This window comes from Myzus persicae, unplaced genomic scaffold, assembly GCF_001856785.1.
Source record: "Myzus persicae strain clone G006 unplaced genomic scaffold, MPER_G0061.0, whole genome shotgun sequence".
Lineage (NCBI taxonomy): Eukaryota > Metazoa > Arthropoda > Insecta > Hemiptera > Aphididae > Myzus > Myzus persicae.
In genome coordinates this window covers 186,581-204,724 of record NW_019103155.1, presented here as the reverse complement: position 1 = coordinate 204,724, position 18,144 = coordinate 186,581, and the positions used below count along the sequence as shown (strand labels likewise).

Below are 18,144 nucleotides of genomic sequence, written 5' to 3'. Positions count from 1 at the left end.
CCCTACTCTAGACGACGACGTGCAGCCTGCATTGAGCATTCTGTACTGCAATCATTATCAAATGGTATGAACCACTGATATCAGTATCAGTACCCATTCCGTGGTATAAACCATGATTAAAGATAATAATAAACCTTGGATACCAAGTATGGGATGGTATATACACCGTCCATTTTACCACTGGACAATGATATTACACGATATTCTATATAAATAATATATTATAGGTAGTATGTAATTAATATTATTGACCGTGTATTAGAATCTAATAATTAGTTGATATTGAAGGCGTGTTCAATCTTAATGAAAATATCAAAATGGTTTTGACACATTAAAATTGATCGTGTATAGGGCCCATGAATCTAAGACCGTGGGCCCATGAATGCCCTTATGAACACAGATATCATCTGTGCTATCAATGATCTAAGGCTGTGACCATAGATAATATGTATAATAAATATTACTGAGGGGGCTGTGATTGCTATTTTTATTCTTATCTCAAAATTTTGATCTACTGATCTGTGATATTACAGAATACTGAGAATAGTGATTAGTGAATAGTAGTTACTGCACAGTTGTAGTACAGTACGCACTTACATTGTTTTTTAAATTTTGTTGAGCTGTTAAGGATTGAATAATAATTTACCATAATATATAATGAATAGTAATATTAACAGTACATTGTTGTTTTCACTTTTCATTCAAATGCCATCCAACTAATCACTAAATCGCCACTATCCCCCTCTACTTCTGTTTCTCATTCGTCGTTCGTTTTAGGCAACTTACATGCGAATGGCTCTCAGAGTCTCAGCCTCCTTAGACGCCAGAGGCGTCAGAGGTTACGTAACGCTGATTAATATTCTTAAATGATTCCGTGAAATTCGGTCGTTGCTGTTGCTGCAGCTGTCGTCATCGTGATCATGGTATCCGATGACCAATGTTGTGCTTGTCGACTATATCCCTTAGTTTACTTCCGTGGTGTAGTGTCTTACCAAATTGTGTGCCCGCAATAAGTGCCTAGAAGCTGGTGCCATGTCGAGGTAAGCATAATGTTGCACCACCGCATGATAAAAATGTTGTTAGTAAAGTAGAAGCATGGACCCCCATTAATGAAATCATCAATCGTCCATAAACAGCAAAGGTTTATAATCTATAAATGTTACTGTACCTCTCAGGTCTTGAGGAATTAAAAAATAAATTTAAAAAATATCTGGATTATTCCTAAATTAATGGATAAGGCGCAAGTAAAAATCATAAGATAAAGTGTTGTTAAAATCCAATTTTCTACTTAGGTACAACAGTGAATTTTTAAGGATTTGATAAATATATAATTTTATTAACACGGTGCAGTAGTCGTAGGTTGTGTACAAGCTCAGATTGGACTAGCAAGCTACCGAGAAAATATCAATGGACTTGTCATGTGTGTATGGTCGTTATTTAATTTTTATGAAATAGTGAGAAATTAGTAGAAAATATAATTGAATCAAATTATTAAGCCATAGAATAGCTGTGGTTGTAATCAAAGTTAGAAATCCTTACAATCTGTGGTACAATACTTTAAATCCTTGACTTTCTGTCACTGGTTGTGAATACCAACCATTAATTCAACTAAAGTAACAAAGTGAAATTTGAATCGTTTTAGTTTTTACTACACACAGCAATTAGATTTTGTCTAATAATTTAACATTATATTTAATATTATGTATGGAGAACATTTAGTTTAATAGTATGTATGTAAAACATTTTTACATAGGTATTAGGTACACTTAAATTGTTAGTTTTTGGTTGTAATCGTTTTGGGTTTAATTATGTGTTTCAGAGAACTTTTAATTGTATTTGTTTACGATCCACGATTCTGTACTTCCGAAGCTGATGATCCACAAAATTCTATTTTATACTTTCATCCCCCATGGGTAAGCTCTTCACAGAAGCTTGCCTTAAGTGGTCAATTAATGGGAATTGTCAAGTTTTCTTCTTCAGTTTTCTCATCTCCTTCAGTATTAGCATTACGTTCGGGAAAGTTTGCTATTCGGCAATTTGGTTCTTTGACACTGGTAAATAGTGATTATTTACTAACCATGAATAATATGTATTATTATTTTTTTTTTTTATGTTTGTACAATAGGTATGCAGGTATAAAAACTTTTTAAAATGAAAATAGTTATAATTATTTATAATATTTAGGCAATATAGCCTATTATAAATTATTATATTGCTTTTGTTCTTAGATTTTTTCTGTTACAGTGTGTTGGAACAGATCGAAATATTCCAGACAGTGTTTTGCAAAACCGAGCCAACACTTTATACAATATTTTAGTTACATTTCACTTTAATATAACTGAAATCTCAGATCATAAAATCCTCAGTGAACAATTAAATACAGTAATTTCATCATATCTTTCACTTCTACTAATTTCTTCAAACATGTTTAGTACCACGGCAGTATTTAAATTTCCCAAGGTAATTTCTACAATGGTAATATTTTGATTTTTATATATTTATTTGTTTTGTATTTTTCAGAGTGGAGGAAATATTCTTCTGGAAGCAATGCAAATACTTGAAAGTATGCAAGAAAAAAACAAGGTTTTAGGTGGAATGTTATTACATCAAAATAAGTATGTGATTTGTGGTCTCAACGTTTTAATTTGTCTAATTCTATTTTAATTTCTAGAATTGTTGTTACTCAATTTGGATTTGAACTAACCAAATTAATTCAACTGACAAATCCTTTCTGTAATAAGGTTGGCACTTAAATTTAAAACATTTAATTTTAATTTTATAACATATTTTTTTTAACTGCCTAATACTTACAACTTATTCATTTACGCTATCAATGATTACATAACAATTGTTTAAAATTGAATCATGTATTATAGATACCAGCTGAAAATGTAAAAGGAAGCTTTCATTTACCATTAGGCACTCAACTCTTATATATTTTTGTGGACAGAGAACAAGTATTACAAATAAGAAAAACAGCTACTTCATTGAAACAATCCGTGAAAAAAGCATCAAAATGGCGGCAAAAAAATAAAGTATTTGTGTAACATAATTTTGCAAATAAATTATTTAAATTTCAAACAATGTTTTACCAACCAATGCAGATGGCTGACAAGTCACAAGACTGTCCAAAAAATGACAAAAACCCAGAAAATAAAACAATGTTTACGGTCGAAGAAGAAGATACCCCAGATAGTAACAGTGGATCAATCTGTAGTATGCCAGATATTGTGAAGGAATCTATTATCAAAGCAGAAAAAAGATTAGACAAGTCTAATACTGGAAAATGTTCTTCTCTAGAATCATCTCTGAATGAAATGCCAAATTTCTCAAAACTTGTTACTTTAAGGTATTACATTTAGTTTTCATTATATTGTGTTGTTTATGAAATTAAAACTTCTTGTTCCAGAAAAGACACAACAAGGTATCAGAGTCTTAGGCTATTGCCTAAAACAATAAATTATGACAATTCTAAACATAGTGATAAATATAGAACATTATGTGACCCATATTTCCCATTATTGCGTGATGACGACTATGCTGTTTCAAAAGCACTTTATGACAAACAACTATCTCAACATTATACTGATCTTGATCTTAAAGTACAGACCGAAAAAGGTACAATTTCTATATTTTTTAAATATTATGTTTAATTTATATTTTGTTAAAAATAATATTCATTAATTTAGAACAAATATTAAAATCAAAAAAACCAATTCGGCCAACTTCCATACCATTAAATTTACAAGCTCTTGGTAAATTTTGAATTTTGTAAAGTTTCGTTTCACGTATTCATATAAAATTATAATTTAGATAGAAAACCTGCGCTCAAAGAAGATATAATGACACCTTTGATGGCTAAACTTAGCATGGCAGAATCATATAATTTTGCCACTCCCACAGAGAGCATATGTAGAACTCCTACAAGTTTTCAACCACAAACTAATGCAGCCAGCCATCAAAAATTGTTGCTATTTGTTGCTGGCTTTCAAAATACTTCAATAATGGTGTTGTTAGAAAAAGAAGCAGAAACTGATGCTGATCTTATTCATCTATTAGTATGTATTTACATTTATAATAATTACAATTATACCCTGTTTCAAAAGAGAACATACCAGGCGGCCACAGGCAAAACCGGTTTTCTCTTGTAAATCTGGTATATTCTCTTTTGAAACAGTGTATAGATAAAATTTTTTTTTCTAGTGGAATTTAAGTTTCAACAATCTTGGAGACTTAGAGCATTCTATAAACAACACAATCACAAATGTCCCGGATGCATATAATTTACAAGGTACAGATGAAACTTATGGCTACATGGTTATGGACACCACTAATGCTGGTATGATTGACAAGCATGGTAACTGGTTAAGTTCACAAACAACTTTAGCAACTTCTATACATGATACTTTCCAAAAAAAACCTTCGGTTCTCGATATAATCATCAGGTAGACCATTGAGCCTTAATTATATTTTTTGTTAAAACTTAATAGATTTATTGTTATAGGAATGATGATAATATTGTTTATGGAAACAAATGTGGCAGCCGAGAATTGTTTTATCAACAAAGTGGCAATATTGTAAGCGGTCTACCAACACCATCAGATATAATGGGTGTTGTGTCTACAACTGCAAAACGAAGACTTCAAAGAGACCATGGTATTATTATTCTATAGAATAAACATAATTTTTAACATAATCCACCGAACTATTTATACAGTATTATAGTAAAAAAATTAAACGTGTTTTTGGCGTGAGTTTATATTATGTGTGTTTTTTTAATTTGTATTAACTTATATCTAAATTAATATTTAACATTAAACTTTCAACATTTTAAACTTAACTTATTCAGTTGATACTCAAATTTATATGTTAATTATTAAACATTAAATGTACAAGATAAACTCAATTAAATGTATGCATAGATATACTTGTGAATATAAATAATAATTTAATTTAAGAATTAGGTACATATATATATTATAATTTATATTGATGTATCATTTTAAAATAAAATGTATTATGCACATCTATGAATGTGATCAGTGAATTGGTAACAATATATTTTGAACATTGAAGTTGAACATTTCCTCAAAACTTATCTCATTATATCACGGTAAAGTTACCTAACCTAAGATTGTGCATTATACACTGAGATATATCGATACTATATACTGGATGGCAGACTCCCTATTCTTATTCTCCCAATGAAAATAAATAAAAACGAGCCGTACAAATTCCACTTTCCCCGCCATCAAAGAGTGAATCAAACATTAATTCATTTTTACATTTAATGGACGTGTAGGTAGTAATGATTATTTTGTTCATAATTCTTCATTTGTTTCAATTATTTTCTTATTTCTTTAACACATTACATAATATATAAAATAATAATTAGTCATTGCCTTATTGTATTACCATGATTATCTCATATGCCCAATACTATGAAAAAATATAAAATTTAATAATAAATTAAAATCATATAGAAAAACTTACAGATAAATAATGATTACAAAAGAAAAAATAACACATATTTTATAATAGTATATTTATTATTTATACAAGAGTACAAAATAATTGTATTAATATGTATATGAATACACACAAATGATCTAAAAACTATATTACACATTTTTAAATAAAATTATTGTGGAGATTTTTGTTCTAAGATATTTATTGTTTAATACCTCTTGCAAATTGTATTTTCTCTGGTAATTGGGGCATTCTTGTTTTAATAAATGTTTTACATATCAATTTAAACAATATATATTCATGGCTAGGTGCTTTTAAATCAACATTTATTGGATGTGAGCCAAGGAAAAAAAAATAATTTCAATAAATTGTACTATACAATTATTATTCATTCTTATTATTGTGTTCAAGATAAATAATCTAGTACTTTATGCGATTGTAAAATTTTAAATAGTCAATTCAATAAAATACTAAAGTAATTAAACATTGATAAAACCCTTGAATGAGACGTTTGTATTAATTCTTTAAACAATACTATTACATTTTTTTTTTATACTTACAAATCACATAAACATATTTTAAATTCTAAAGTAAATGAAATGACATACCATAATTTCTCATGGAATTTCATTTGTGGGTGGTACTTACCTCACTCATTTTAAGAATCTTGAAGTAACTTTGAATTTTATACACAAATTCATTTTTAAAATTCCCTATTTGTATCCTACTAGTTAATATAATGATTTAAATATTCTAAAATTAAATTCCTTATATACTAAAAATATGTTTATAAACGTAAATGTAAAAGATGACATCTTGGTTCCAAATCATAATTATTGTACTCGTCTTAAATCTACTTTAAACAATTTTGTTTAATACATAATTTAAATTTAAGCAACTTCAATAATTTTAAATTGTATAACAAATGTATTGTAAATCTAATTGAATTTTGTTAATCTATCATTTAGCTTATTATTAGCTTTTCATTATTCTTTAGACAATACTCTAGTTTCTACATTTTTTTGTCAAGATAACTACTTTAGTCTGTATCCTATAGTTTAGCATCTCCTCTCTAGCCAGTCTAGCCCAGACATTAGCTTTGTAGTTGACTCACTTGTTATCAACATTAAATGTACACAATATATTCGTATGTAAAATTTAATTGTTTTGTCCTTTGATGGTGGGGAGGGAGGTAATGTCCAGTGCTGCAAAATCCTCGGGGGAACATACAAATTCCAATGATACAATATCAATATATATGAATGATAAAACTTTATGAAAATATTCCTCTATGTCCTATAATAGCCCAAAACATATTTTTTCTCTCTCAGTTATGCCATACAATATATAAAATATAATCGGTGGTTAACTCACGATGATGAACCATTGAACTATATAATAATTAATAATATATTATACAGTCTTGTAAAAGATACTTTTTAAAATTATTCAAGTACAAATACAGATGTTTATTTTGAAACGTATTCAAAATAAGTATTTGATTAAACAAATACAAATACTTTAAAAAAGTATTTAGAGATACTTTTAATTTTTTTTATACATGCATTTTTTCACAATATAAATCAACAGAAACTGAATTTCATGTTTTACGCAAATTTTATAGAGCATTTTACACCATTTACTGTTTGATATAATTATCAAAATGTACACATTTTTTGTCGGAGTAGAAGAATTTTTGGTTGAGTAAAATTAACAGTAAAAAAATTAAAAATTTTATTAAGAATTGACACGATTAAAATTAAAACTAAAATAGAAAACAGTTATATAGGTAAACTTACCCAAATAAGTATTTAATTTTAAGTACAGATAACTAATTTGAGAAAGTATTTAAAATACCTTGTTCAAGTACATTTTAAAAAGTATTTAAAATACGTATTTGAATACTTTTACTCAAGTACTTTACAAGACTGAATATATATATTATATAATTATTAAATATAGTTCCTTATCTGTGCACCACATTCTATTTGAATACCTTCATGCCTGCTAGTAGGTAGACTTTTGTCGATTGGGGTGTTTTAAGTCATCCTGTAGTTAGCCGAAAAGTGGTATTTATTTTTTCTAAATAAAGTCGGTTCAAACATATCTAAGTATTAATAATATTACAAAAATATTATAATTTTATCAATTGATGGAAATTGAAAATATTAACGTTGAAAATTAGTTCACAGTTTACTTAGTAGACTCTTGAGCAGACTCCTATTGACTGATGATATCAGAGTCTTCAAAAAGGGTAGGTAGCACAAATATGGTAACTTTTTAATAGTAAGCCCCTACGCTTCTTCCCACTTTTTCTTCATATCCTAATTTTGTGGTACTCTAAAAATAGTTGTAGATATGTTATGAAGTTCTAGCACACAACAATAGTTTGGCATATTTATGTTTGAAAAAAAAATTTGCATAAATCTAGTTTAGCTCCCACACGAATTTTCCAATTTTTCAATATTTTTTCAAAATAGAGCGTTATGCGCATGCAAAAAACACCCATAATTGTGAACTTCGTAAGGCTATAACTTAAAAACTAATGTCTTCCGCCAATTAATTTTTACACCATCGTTCTAAACTCATTGAGATACATAGGTTTCCAAAAAAAAAAAAAATTGTAGAATTGGCATGGCTGCTAAACTAAATTTGTTACTAAGTAATGACTGATTAGTGATTGTAAATTTGTATATAGTCCATAAAATCATAAATACTCATTTCAACATCAAATTTATTTTTAAAAAGGGGGATTTGAAAAATATTATGACGACCACGAAACACCCCAAATTCCGCTTAGAGCGCTGGTTCTTATTATTCGTCTTCGTCTTCTGGTATCTTCTTTTTACCCTGCAAGGCTGCAAATTATATCCAATAAATTAATATACAATTTAGATAGGTACATTCGTTGTACTTTGTGTTTCATAGGCTTACGGCACTGGATAATCAATCAATCAAATCAATCCTCTACTAATTACTAATTGCCTACCTATTTAATTATAATTATAAATTTATATAATCTTATTATTATTATAATTATTTATAATCACATACATTTTTTCAATATTTTTGAGAAATATTTCGCAAATAATTGACCAGGAAACATTAGAAAATGATAATGACAAAAGCAATGAATTCAATTCACCTGACAATTTAACTTGTCAACCAACACAAGAAAACATCCAAATACAACGACAAACATCTCGCCGGCCAGGAAATCCTCATGAAGTTGAAGAGACTGATAGACAAATGAAGAGGGCTTTTAATACTTAGAGTTTTGTGTGTATCATGACCACCAGACCGCGGTTGTAAATAGAACAGTGAGTATGATATTCCAAATTCTTCAATATCTAAGGCTGCTACTACTTGTTTACTTATTGCCTATGGGTAATACCACTCGTCCACGGTCCACTCGGTTATATAGGTACCATAATTATTAGTTATCACTCATAAAAACATTGCTATCTATACGGTCGATCTAAATGATGGTCACTTGCTAGTTGCTACTGAATTAAGATTTTATAAGAGTTTTATATCTCTTTATTTACATAATTAATTAATACAATAAATTATTACATTGTTTCTATACATGGGTTGTGCACCTACTGTATATCTTGTTTATAATATGTGGGTAATAACGCAGTTATTACAAGGACAAACCACAAAATTATTACGACGCCTGCAGTGTCAGATTTTAAAGTCAGAATAGTTCGATGTTTGATAAAATATATACACATTACACATAGTTTAATATAAATGAAATTATACTAGAAAAATTACTATGAGACACGTCGATCTATTGTAAAATAAAAATATGGTAGGTATATCTCTATAATCTATAAAATGTTTTTATGTAAAGTCAGTACCGAACACTAATAACCATAATCCTGATGCGCAAAATATCTAAACAATATAATTTTGTTGTGGAACAGTATCAAACTGTTGAAAACATCTCTCACAAGTAGGTAAAAGCTAGCCGAATCGATATGAGATATAATTTTTAATATCTATATATTTATATTAGTTTTTTCTTAAATTACTTATGAAATTGTTCTGTATTTTAATTTTTAATTATATTCTTAGTTATTATGAGTTATCATGAGAAATGGAATGTTATTTTGTTCAGCAATAATGTAGGTACCTATAAATATATGTGACGAGGAAAATATTACAATAATAGATATAGTATAGTATTATAATTTGTTATTATATACATCTATATTTTGTATTCGAAGTCATATACCTATGATTTGAAAATTGACATGTAGTTGTTCTTATTACTCATTAGTTATTAAAATCTATAGATAGATAGGTAATTCAGGTTCAGGTTGTATAATACATTTTGGTCTATATAATGTAGGTAGGTAGGTACCTACTCAATACTTTGATCAAAATTAGTAATTCGTTGACGATTATTATTATTTTGCTATTATCGTTATGAATTATGACATATAATGCAGTATGATATGTCCCAAATAGTTAGTATATTATATACTTTATTATCATGATGTTATTACCGATTGAATGTGTTCAAAGTTCAAAAAGGTCATCGTCAAACAATCTCTTATAGAGTAGGTATATAGTGCATACACATGATACCATATTATACGAGCGAGCCGCGAGGGCCAATGACGAAACATTTTATTTAGGGTGAAATTAGGATGGATTAACGTTAAAGTAAATTTTTCCTTTTTTAATACTAATTATAAAATAATATCATTATCATTTAAGTGTCAAAGTAAAACATTTTCACTTATACATTGTGATTTATGTATAATTTACTTATACACCTACAATCTACATATTAAACACCTAGGTACTATAATTGTTATGTACCCATTAAGGTTAACTGTGTCTCTACGGTGGTCGGTGCATCAAGTTCACTAAAGATGATAAAACCTTTCTCTTATCTATATCTTTACCAATAACTTGGATATAGGTAAATCCACAATGTGGTAAGATTTATCACAAGTTTAATTTTTTTTAATGTTTTTTTTTTTAGATTCTGAGTGGAGTGATAAATGTAGATTGTAGGTATTGTTTTTACAATGATGTGTGTTGTGTATGTGTACCTACACGAATTATAGAAGAAAAAAATGCTCTGATTTTCAACTCTGAGGGTGATTCCTGGTAGCGAATTGGATCTAGTTGCTACTTTTGAGATCAAAAGGGAATCCAGTATTTTTCAGAATAATAACAAAAAGAAATAAGAAAAACCAGTTTTTGGCAAACTCCATCTTATTTTTTTTATAACTCAAAAAAGGAAACTCAAAAGTTAAATTTTTAAAAAGTTTATTTTATAATTTCTTTAATTATCTAAATATGTTGACTTTTTGTATTGGCTATTTATATACATTTTTAACTATCAATTGTTTAAAATTTTTTTTTTGTAAATGTCGATAAAAATATTTTTGCTCGGGGAATTTTTTTTTTGGACATTTTAAGTTCAAAAGGTATTTATCCAACGATTAACTATTTAAGTTATTTTATTATAATTTTTTTTTCTTTATTTGGAATACATAATCTATACATAGGAGCACAATAAGTATATATGATGAGAGTAGGAATACATTTCATATTAAATATTAATTAAATAAACTTATTATAATTTAAAAATATTTTTCTCGGATATATTTGAATCTTTTAACGTACCCATATAATTATATTTTATAGACACTTTGACATTTTAAAATGCAATGTTATTGGACAAATCTAATTCAACTCAACGAATCACCTAGTAACTGTAAAATAAATTATTATGCACATTAGATATATTAACATAAATTATAAAATAGACTTTACTAATATTAGCTATCAATCTATAACATACTGCTTCCGTCTCTCTGATAAGAATCGTTTTCGTATGCAATTTTGTATTACTGAATTCAAATAAAACACATCCACTGACCTACTCAATGACGAGGGACACTCGACACAATATATTGTCTATTGTACATTTGTACAGCAGAGCGGTTATAACTAATTTATTCATTTTTTTTTTAATTAAAAAAAATAGTAGCTTGATATCCTCAATTATACATTTATTACATCAAAATCATGCCTATAGGTACTAAAAAAATGAAAAAGAAGACTTCGACCAAAATGTTCCAATCCAACTGTTTGCAGCAAATAATATATTGAAGCATTTAAAAAGCAACATTTAAATGTTTAACTCCCTATTTTTAATATTTATTTAAATAGCAACATAATTTCTAACTATAGTCTACAAGCAACAGACTAATTTTATTATTACTGTTGATTAACTTACGATTACATAAAAGTATTTACATATGATTTTGATTTATGCTATTGTAGCATTGTTGTATGTTATATAATAATTATTAACTGCTTTTGTATTCTATATTTTTGTATTTAAGTATATTATATAACAGCTATTGACTGACTTTACATAAATATAAAAGAATAAAAAATAATACCTACTCAGATTACTCATATAACTACATTACTATATTACTCATATAACTCCACCCGTTTTGTTCAGATGAATAAATATTATTATTATTAAATAGCAATTTTTTTTTTTCGTCTTGCGATGAATTGACTAGATACCACGCAATCCAATCCGTATGAATAACTATATTTAATTTGCCGTATACATAATAATATAGTACCTAGAAAAAAGTACATTATATACATACCTCAATACCTGCATGAAAAATTTTTATCACGGTGAGGGGCCCAGTAAATTCGACATGCGATTATTTTAACATAAAGTCATGACTCGTATGGTTAGCATAATCAGGTTAGCATATTATAGTCATATAACGATGGCCACATATTCGACCGACTGGGTGGTTGTTTGATTATTAATTCGTGGTATATTAATTTCTAGACGGGAGGATTTGACATAACTTTCGGTTGTAATTTATGTGAAGTTGGTATTTTGCTTAAATACTCGTAGTTTAAGTTAAGATATTTGAAAAAGTTTGACTGAATTAAGAAAAAGTTATTTCGAAGTGTACAGGAATTTGAGTACCTAACTAATTTAAGTCATATATTTTTATGGAGACATTAACTAAGTTTATTTAAAAGTTGAAGATAACTTTTTTCTAAAATAACAGAGAGTGGTCGAGTTTTGTTGTAGAATTATTATTTATAAAATTTACTTTTATACAATACATAATATAAATATATAACATAAATAAACTGAATTTTGATTGAGTATATATAGTTAATTAGTTATAACTAATAAATTGTAAACATTAAATACTAATAAGTTATTAGAATGTAATGCTTATACAAGCACAGTAGTAGACCAATATTTTCAGTGCTAAGAGTATACTCCACTCCGTTCAACAAAAGTTTTTATACTAATCAACCATTCATTTGTTTTTAGTTTTTGTATAGATTTAAATTCTTTGAAAAATATTCTGAATTGGAATATGAAATAAAAAATATATGCTGTCATTCAAAGAAGAACAAACTTAAAAATTATGACGATACTAATAGTAAAAGTATATATTTTCTTCAAAAATATTGTTTTGTAATGACTCCAAATTAGCCATGATTAGATAAAGGTAATATATATAAATAATTTATACATTTATAAATAAGATTATTTTATTAATAAATATAAAGGGATTATGTAAATAAAAAATATTTAATAATGTTAATACTTTTTGAGAAAATGAGTGTCTATACCTTTAATAGTATTACCTTGTGTAATACGTATGATCAAACACATTGTAAGATTCGTAGATTGCTCATAAGTTAGAAATCTTTTATTGTGTATAATATGGTATTAATGTATTATACTTATGTACGATAATTACACTAGAATCGCTTATAAACGATATAAATTGATCTGATTCTTTTTTTTAATAAAAAACTTCTATAATACATTATTACATGCTGCAGTTATTTTTGCTTGAACTGCAGCTGCAGAGTTTAAGTTGTGAGCTCGTTGTCGTTACAAATTACAATAGCACCCGCGGCGTCGATTGCAGTTTTTCCGTCCCTCCCACACCACTTAAATACAGGTACAAAAATGTGGTAGAAGTAATATTTTTCTCTCGATTTTTTAATTATTTTTTGTTCGATTAATAAAATAATAGAACCGAACAAACAGCCACTCCTACTTCGGGGAATAATTAGTCCGGTTTACCCTCCTCTCACCAATCTGTACAAGCTCATCAGATCTACTCACGACATTTTACATTCCGTACCGAGCGAGAAAACTATTTTGTAAATCCTGTGCGTCATGGCGGGGTTTCCGAAAGAGAATGCTTAAACATTGTTTCTAAATAACATTTACGTATTGTTATATAAGCGCGACAAATGTGACTTAATAATCTATGAAAGCTGCAGTGACGAAATTAATATAGATATATATTTGTTATGTGTATACACTGTAAGGCCGATAAATTTGTCTTTGTGTAGGTATAAGAAATGATCGAAAATATTTAAGTCGTGATGTGATACATTTTACGATCTGGATTTATGACCGTGGTTAAGTTTTTGTGAACTGATTTCGTTACGAGCCGATTCCTACAGCTATTACATTATTTATTTGTGTATCGCAAGTCAACATACTTCATTAACTTTGTCGGTCGTGTTTTTAACGATATTAGGTATTAGTATAAATATCAGACTTTCAGTTTATAGTATTCTCAAACGATTTATGTAGTAATAAACTAAATTGCATAATTTTTAAATTATATTATCGTATTATATAGCTTAGGTTGTGCGCCGTAAGTGGAATTATATGCATATTATGTGTATATATATTTTTGAGGGATGTTAAGGCCAACGTTATTCCATGAATATATTTGATTAGCGAACGCTTGACCGAGTCATGAAAATAGTTATTAAAACATAATAACAACAGGAATATGTTTTAAACATTTGGTGGTTACCAACAAAGTTCTTACATTGTTAACAGGTGTGCCTAATTTTATAATATGTCATGTAGGTATATATCTATCTTCCCAAATCCAAAACTAAAACAAAGGGTATCGATCTATCTATGTCTTTATTGCTGCCGGTGTAGGGTGGTTCGTATAACAATTAGTCGATATTTGTGACGTTTAATTTGTGAGCGAAATATTATAATTTTTTAAAAGACTAATAGTCACTGTCGTACAATATTTATACATACTTTGGTGTCTCGGTAACGTAACGTTTGGTTGCCAATGCAGTGAATATTCAGGGGAAATATTTTACGGTCACGCCGTTGGACAATAGTTTTTTTTATTAATAATTACTATTGTCTATTACAACGTACACATAGATATGTATTTAACACTTTGGTGCCATAAGTCCATAACAATGATGTGTATTCAATTTTCACATTTTTAATCTTATCACGTACAATAATGCAATACATTTATACTATGACGATGTGAAAACTATTTTTTTGGGTATATTTACTATCAAAATAATGTGTTCTTTCATTCTTTGTTTCTTATTGTATTCTATTTGTCACCCCTAAAATATTACTATCTGAGACCCAAGACTGTCTTTCTGCCCCTTTAAATATTTCCCTAAACTTGCATAATATCTAAATCTATATACGAGATGATAATGTGAACTTGTATTATCTTATATAGATATGTGTATATTGTAATAATGAATCATGATATGATATACAATTTAAACCATTTAATTGCAAAAGTTGGGTGTAGAATTCCAAATACCTACTATTTGTTGGTTGTATAGTATTACCTATACACCTAATATGATGTCAATAAAAATATATAATATTATCTAAAACAGTAAGAATGTAATACCTATAGACAGTGTAAGCTGTGGTGACGAGCTTATCACACTTAGACTTAGCCCAGACTCAGTGAATGTCCAATAATGTACATTTCTTTAGCTGAGTTTAGTTATTTGTTGGGATTGGGATACTATTCCTTATTAGAACCTAACCGCGGCCATATCGAAGAACTTCTACTGCAAGACCGTGCTACACAGTACACACAATATAATATATTAATATGCATAAATAACGCGTCGTGTATCTGTGTGATCTTATTTAAAAAAAAAATAATACCTAATATATACAATATTATAAGTGTGTTTGTTGAGCAAGAATATAATAGTATGATTTAAATATTAATATAGTATCTACCTGCAGCGTTATTTTATCAAGGAAACTAAGAACACATATAATATTATTCTTTAAAACGTCTTAAGTGGATCTTTAGTTAGCACGTAGTTCTAAAGATAACGCGCAATTTCAGTATTTTACATCATATATTACGACGAGTTGGTTATACTATAAATGTTGCTTGCTGCTATTTAAGTATAGATAGGTATACAAAATACATCTAATATGGTTTTTCGTTTTCACTGGTTTTGGTCGACCACCATAATTTCATAAGATATATAACATGATAAGATAATTATCTTAATCTATATGACTGTGTGAGCAAAATAATTAATTAAAAACAAAAAAAACAAGTCTGCAGTAATTTTAATTTATATACGTTTATTTTGTTTAAAATGCATCTTTAAAGCGCTTAGAGGCAATATTCTCTACGGGTAAGTCAAACGATTATTATTTTGAATTTATTGTGTATATAATATATATTTTAATTCAAATAAGTTTTTAAAACTATTCACAAATTATAGAAGGAAAAAAGTATTAAATAAGCATATAAATGTGTTCAATTATATATTGATTATAAAATACTTAAGTTAACAACACATGTGAAATCTATATATTATTTATTGATGTGTAAATTATGTGCAATAAGTATAACAATAAAATACAATTTTGAATTTGTTTGTACATGATGTCAGTGTTTGTGTCACAGCATCTATGTACTTATTAGTTTACTCAAAACTTGAAAACTATCTTTTATGTATTATTTATTTATTTACATATGTATTGTACATTTGTACTTATATAATGTATGAAGAAATTTTAACTTCAACGATTGTATATACAGCAAAAAAATATGCTGGGTTAATACACGATTAACCAAAAAATGTCAATGTTAATATTATAACCGACAAGGCGAATTTCGTAATAAGAAATGACAGTTGGCAGTTCAAACAAATTATAAATTATGAGTTACGTCCGTACACGAGTACACACTACACTTGTTACGTATATTATGTGACTTATGCTTGAGTTATGACGATTCTACGATCGATAATACGTTGAACAATACCGGTCAAACAAAAATGATATATTATAATTTATAATCTTAAATTCATAATGGTTTTAATTTCCTTATTGATGGCAGTGAAGTTTATTTTCTTATATTATATTCTATGATTGTGCAATTCTTACATTAAAACGCAGTAGGTATCTTACAATATTGATTTCTGAGTATATAAAAAAAAAGCTTTTGCTTTGGTGAAACGTTTTACGCACCAGCTGAGGTGGTTGCCACTCTTACGATGTATGCATAGGTATAAATATTTAAAATTGTTGGTATATTATTTTAAGATTTTTGTATTTTTTTCAGATTAATCATTAATGGTTATAATTTTCTAATATCGGTGCTCACTGTGAGCTGCGAGCCACAAGAGGTCTCATGACCGCTCACGGATCATCGAATATCCTTCGAGGACATAACTATAGTGAAATTACTCTATTTCTCTAAAACTTTTAAAAATAGTGTGTAGTCCAGGAAACTTGTTGTAAATATAAAACATTGCAGATCAACGGGTGATGAGAGATTTTTATGGAATTTATTCATTACTATTATTAGTGACGCCTTTAGTAACTATAAGAATATTTATCATCCGAGTCTTGGCCGACTGTCGTAAAATAAATATATAATATATCTTGGACAGGTTCATTAACTAAATTCTATTTAGCAATAGGTTCTTTAGCGACTAGCAAGTAGCCTAATATAATATATAATTATGTATGGACGTAGTTTGCGAAAAAACCTCGTAATGATTTATTCTAGATTTATCGAGAACCTGAAAAATGCATTAATTATTTTGTAATTTATACTGTAAGGAAATTTCACGCTTATTGTGTTATTTACGATACATTTTCATTTAAATAGAACCTAAATATATTATACATTTTAATTAGACATTTACCTAAGTAAGAAATATTTTAAATAATAATTTTGTTTTTATGCAGTTTAACATTATCGTATGTAATAATATACAGGGTTATAAAACAAGACGTATGCTCACCCCCTTTTTTCTTTAATAATGTAGTTTTTCAAAATCTGATTTTTGGTATCTTTAAATATACTCAAGACCATAATTTCAAATTCTTGAGATTTTTTGTGCCACTTAAGGTGTTTTCTGTGGCGATACAAACTTTTGTTTTTTAAATGGGAACCCTACTTTTTTACTGTAAATTATTTAGCGGATAATTTTCTTGAGAATTTTGATGTATTGAAATCAAGTGGGGTTCTCTTTTGAAAAACAAACAAAGACACAGGACACTTCTTAAGTGGCACAAAAAATCTCAAGAATATGAAAATATGGTCTTTGAGTATATTTTAAGATTCTAAAAATCAGATTTTGAAAAACTTCATTATTAAAGAAAAAGGGGGGTGAGCGTATTTGTTGGATCACCCTGTATAGGTACAGTGCCATTTGGGCCAATATTATGTCTTAATGAAAATTTATGTATATAGCTTAATAATATAACAGTATTCAATTTAATACTTAGTCGGTTTAAAAAATTGTATTCAAATTTAATTTTATAGCCAATTAGACTTAAGTAAACGG

General features: G+C 27.9%; 1 protein-coding gene across 1 annotated transcript; it reads left to right on the top strand.

Moving 5' to 3' along the window:
• The first annotated feature begins 519 nt into the window (after positions 1 to 519).
• On the top strand, positions 520 to 4,756 carry LOC111033877 (Hermansky-Pudlak syndrome 4 protein homolog). The gene is made up of 12 exons (XM_022314811.1): positions 520 to 1,040; positions 1,820 to 2,054; positions 2,245 to 2,460; positions 2,521 to 2,615; positions 2,672 to 2,741; positions 2,877 to 3,035; positions 3,105 to 3,349; positions 3,410 to 3,618; positions 3,690 to 3,755; positions 3,814 to 4,058; positions 4,204 to 4,445; positions 4,505 to 4,756. The coding sequence occupies exons 1-12, from the start codon at positions 1,033 to 1,035 to the stop codon at positions 4,671 to 4,673; spliced, it is 1,959 nt and encodes a 652-aa protein (XP_022170503.1). The 5' UTR covers positions 520 to 1,032; the 3' UTR covers positions 4,674 to 4,756.
• The last annotated feature ends 13,388 nt before the right edge of the window (positions 4,757 to 18,144 follow it).

Excerpts from the sequence above, each read along its gene's own strand:
- LOC111033877 (XM_022314811.1), top strand. Across the intron at positions 3,350-3,409 it reads TCAAAACTTGTTACTTTAAG|AAAAGACACAACAAGGTATC; the intron begins GTATTACATTTA and ends TTCTTGTTCCAG. Across the intron at positions 3,756-3,813 it reads ATTAAATTTACAAGCTCTTG|ATAGAAAACCTGCGCTCAAA; the intron begins GTAAATTTTGAA and ends ATTATAATTTAG.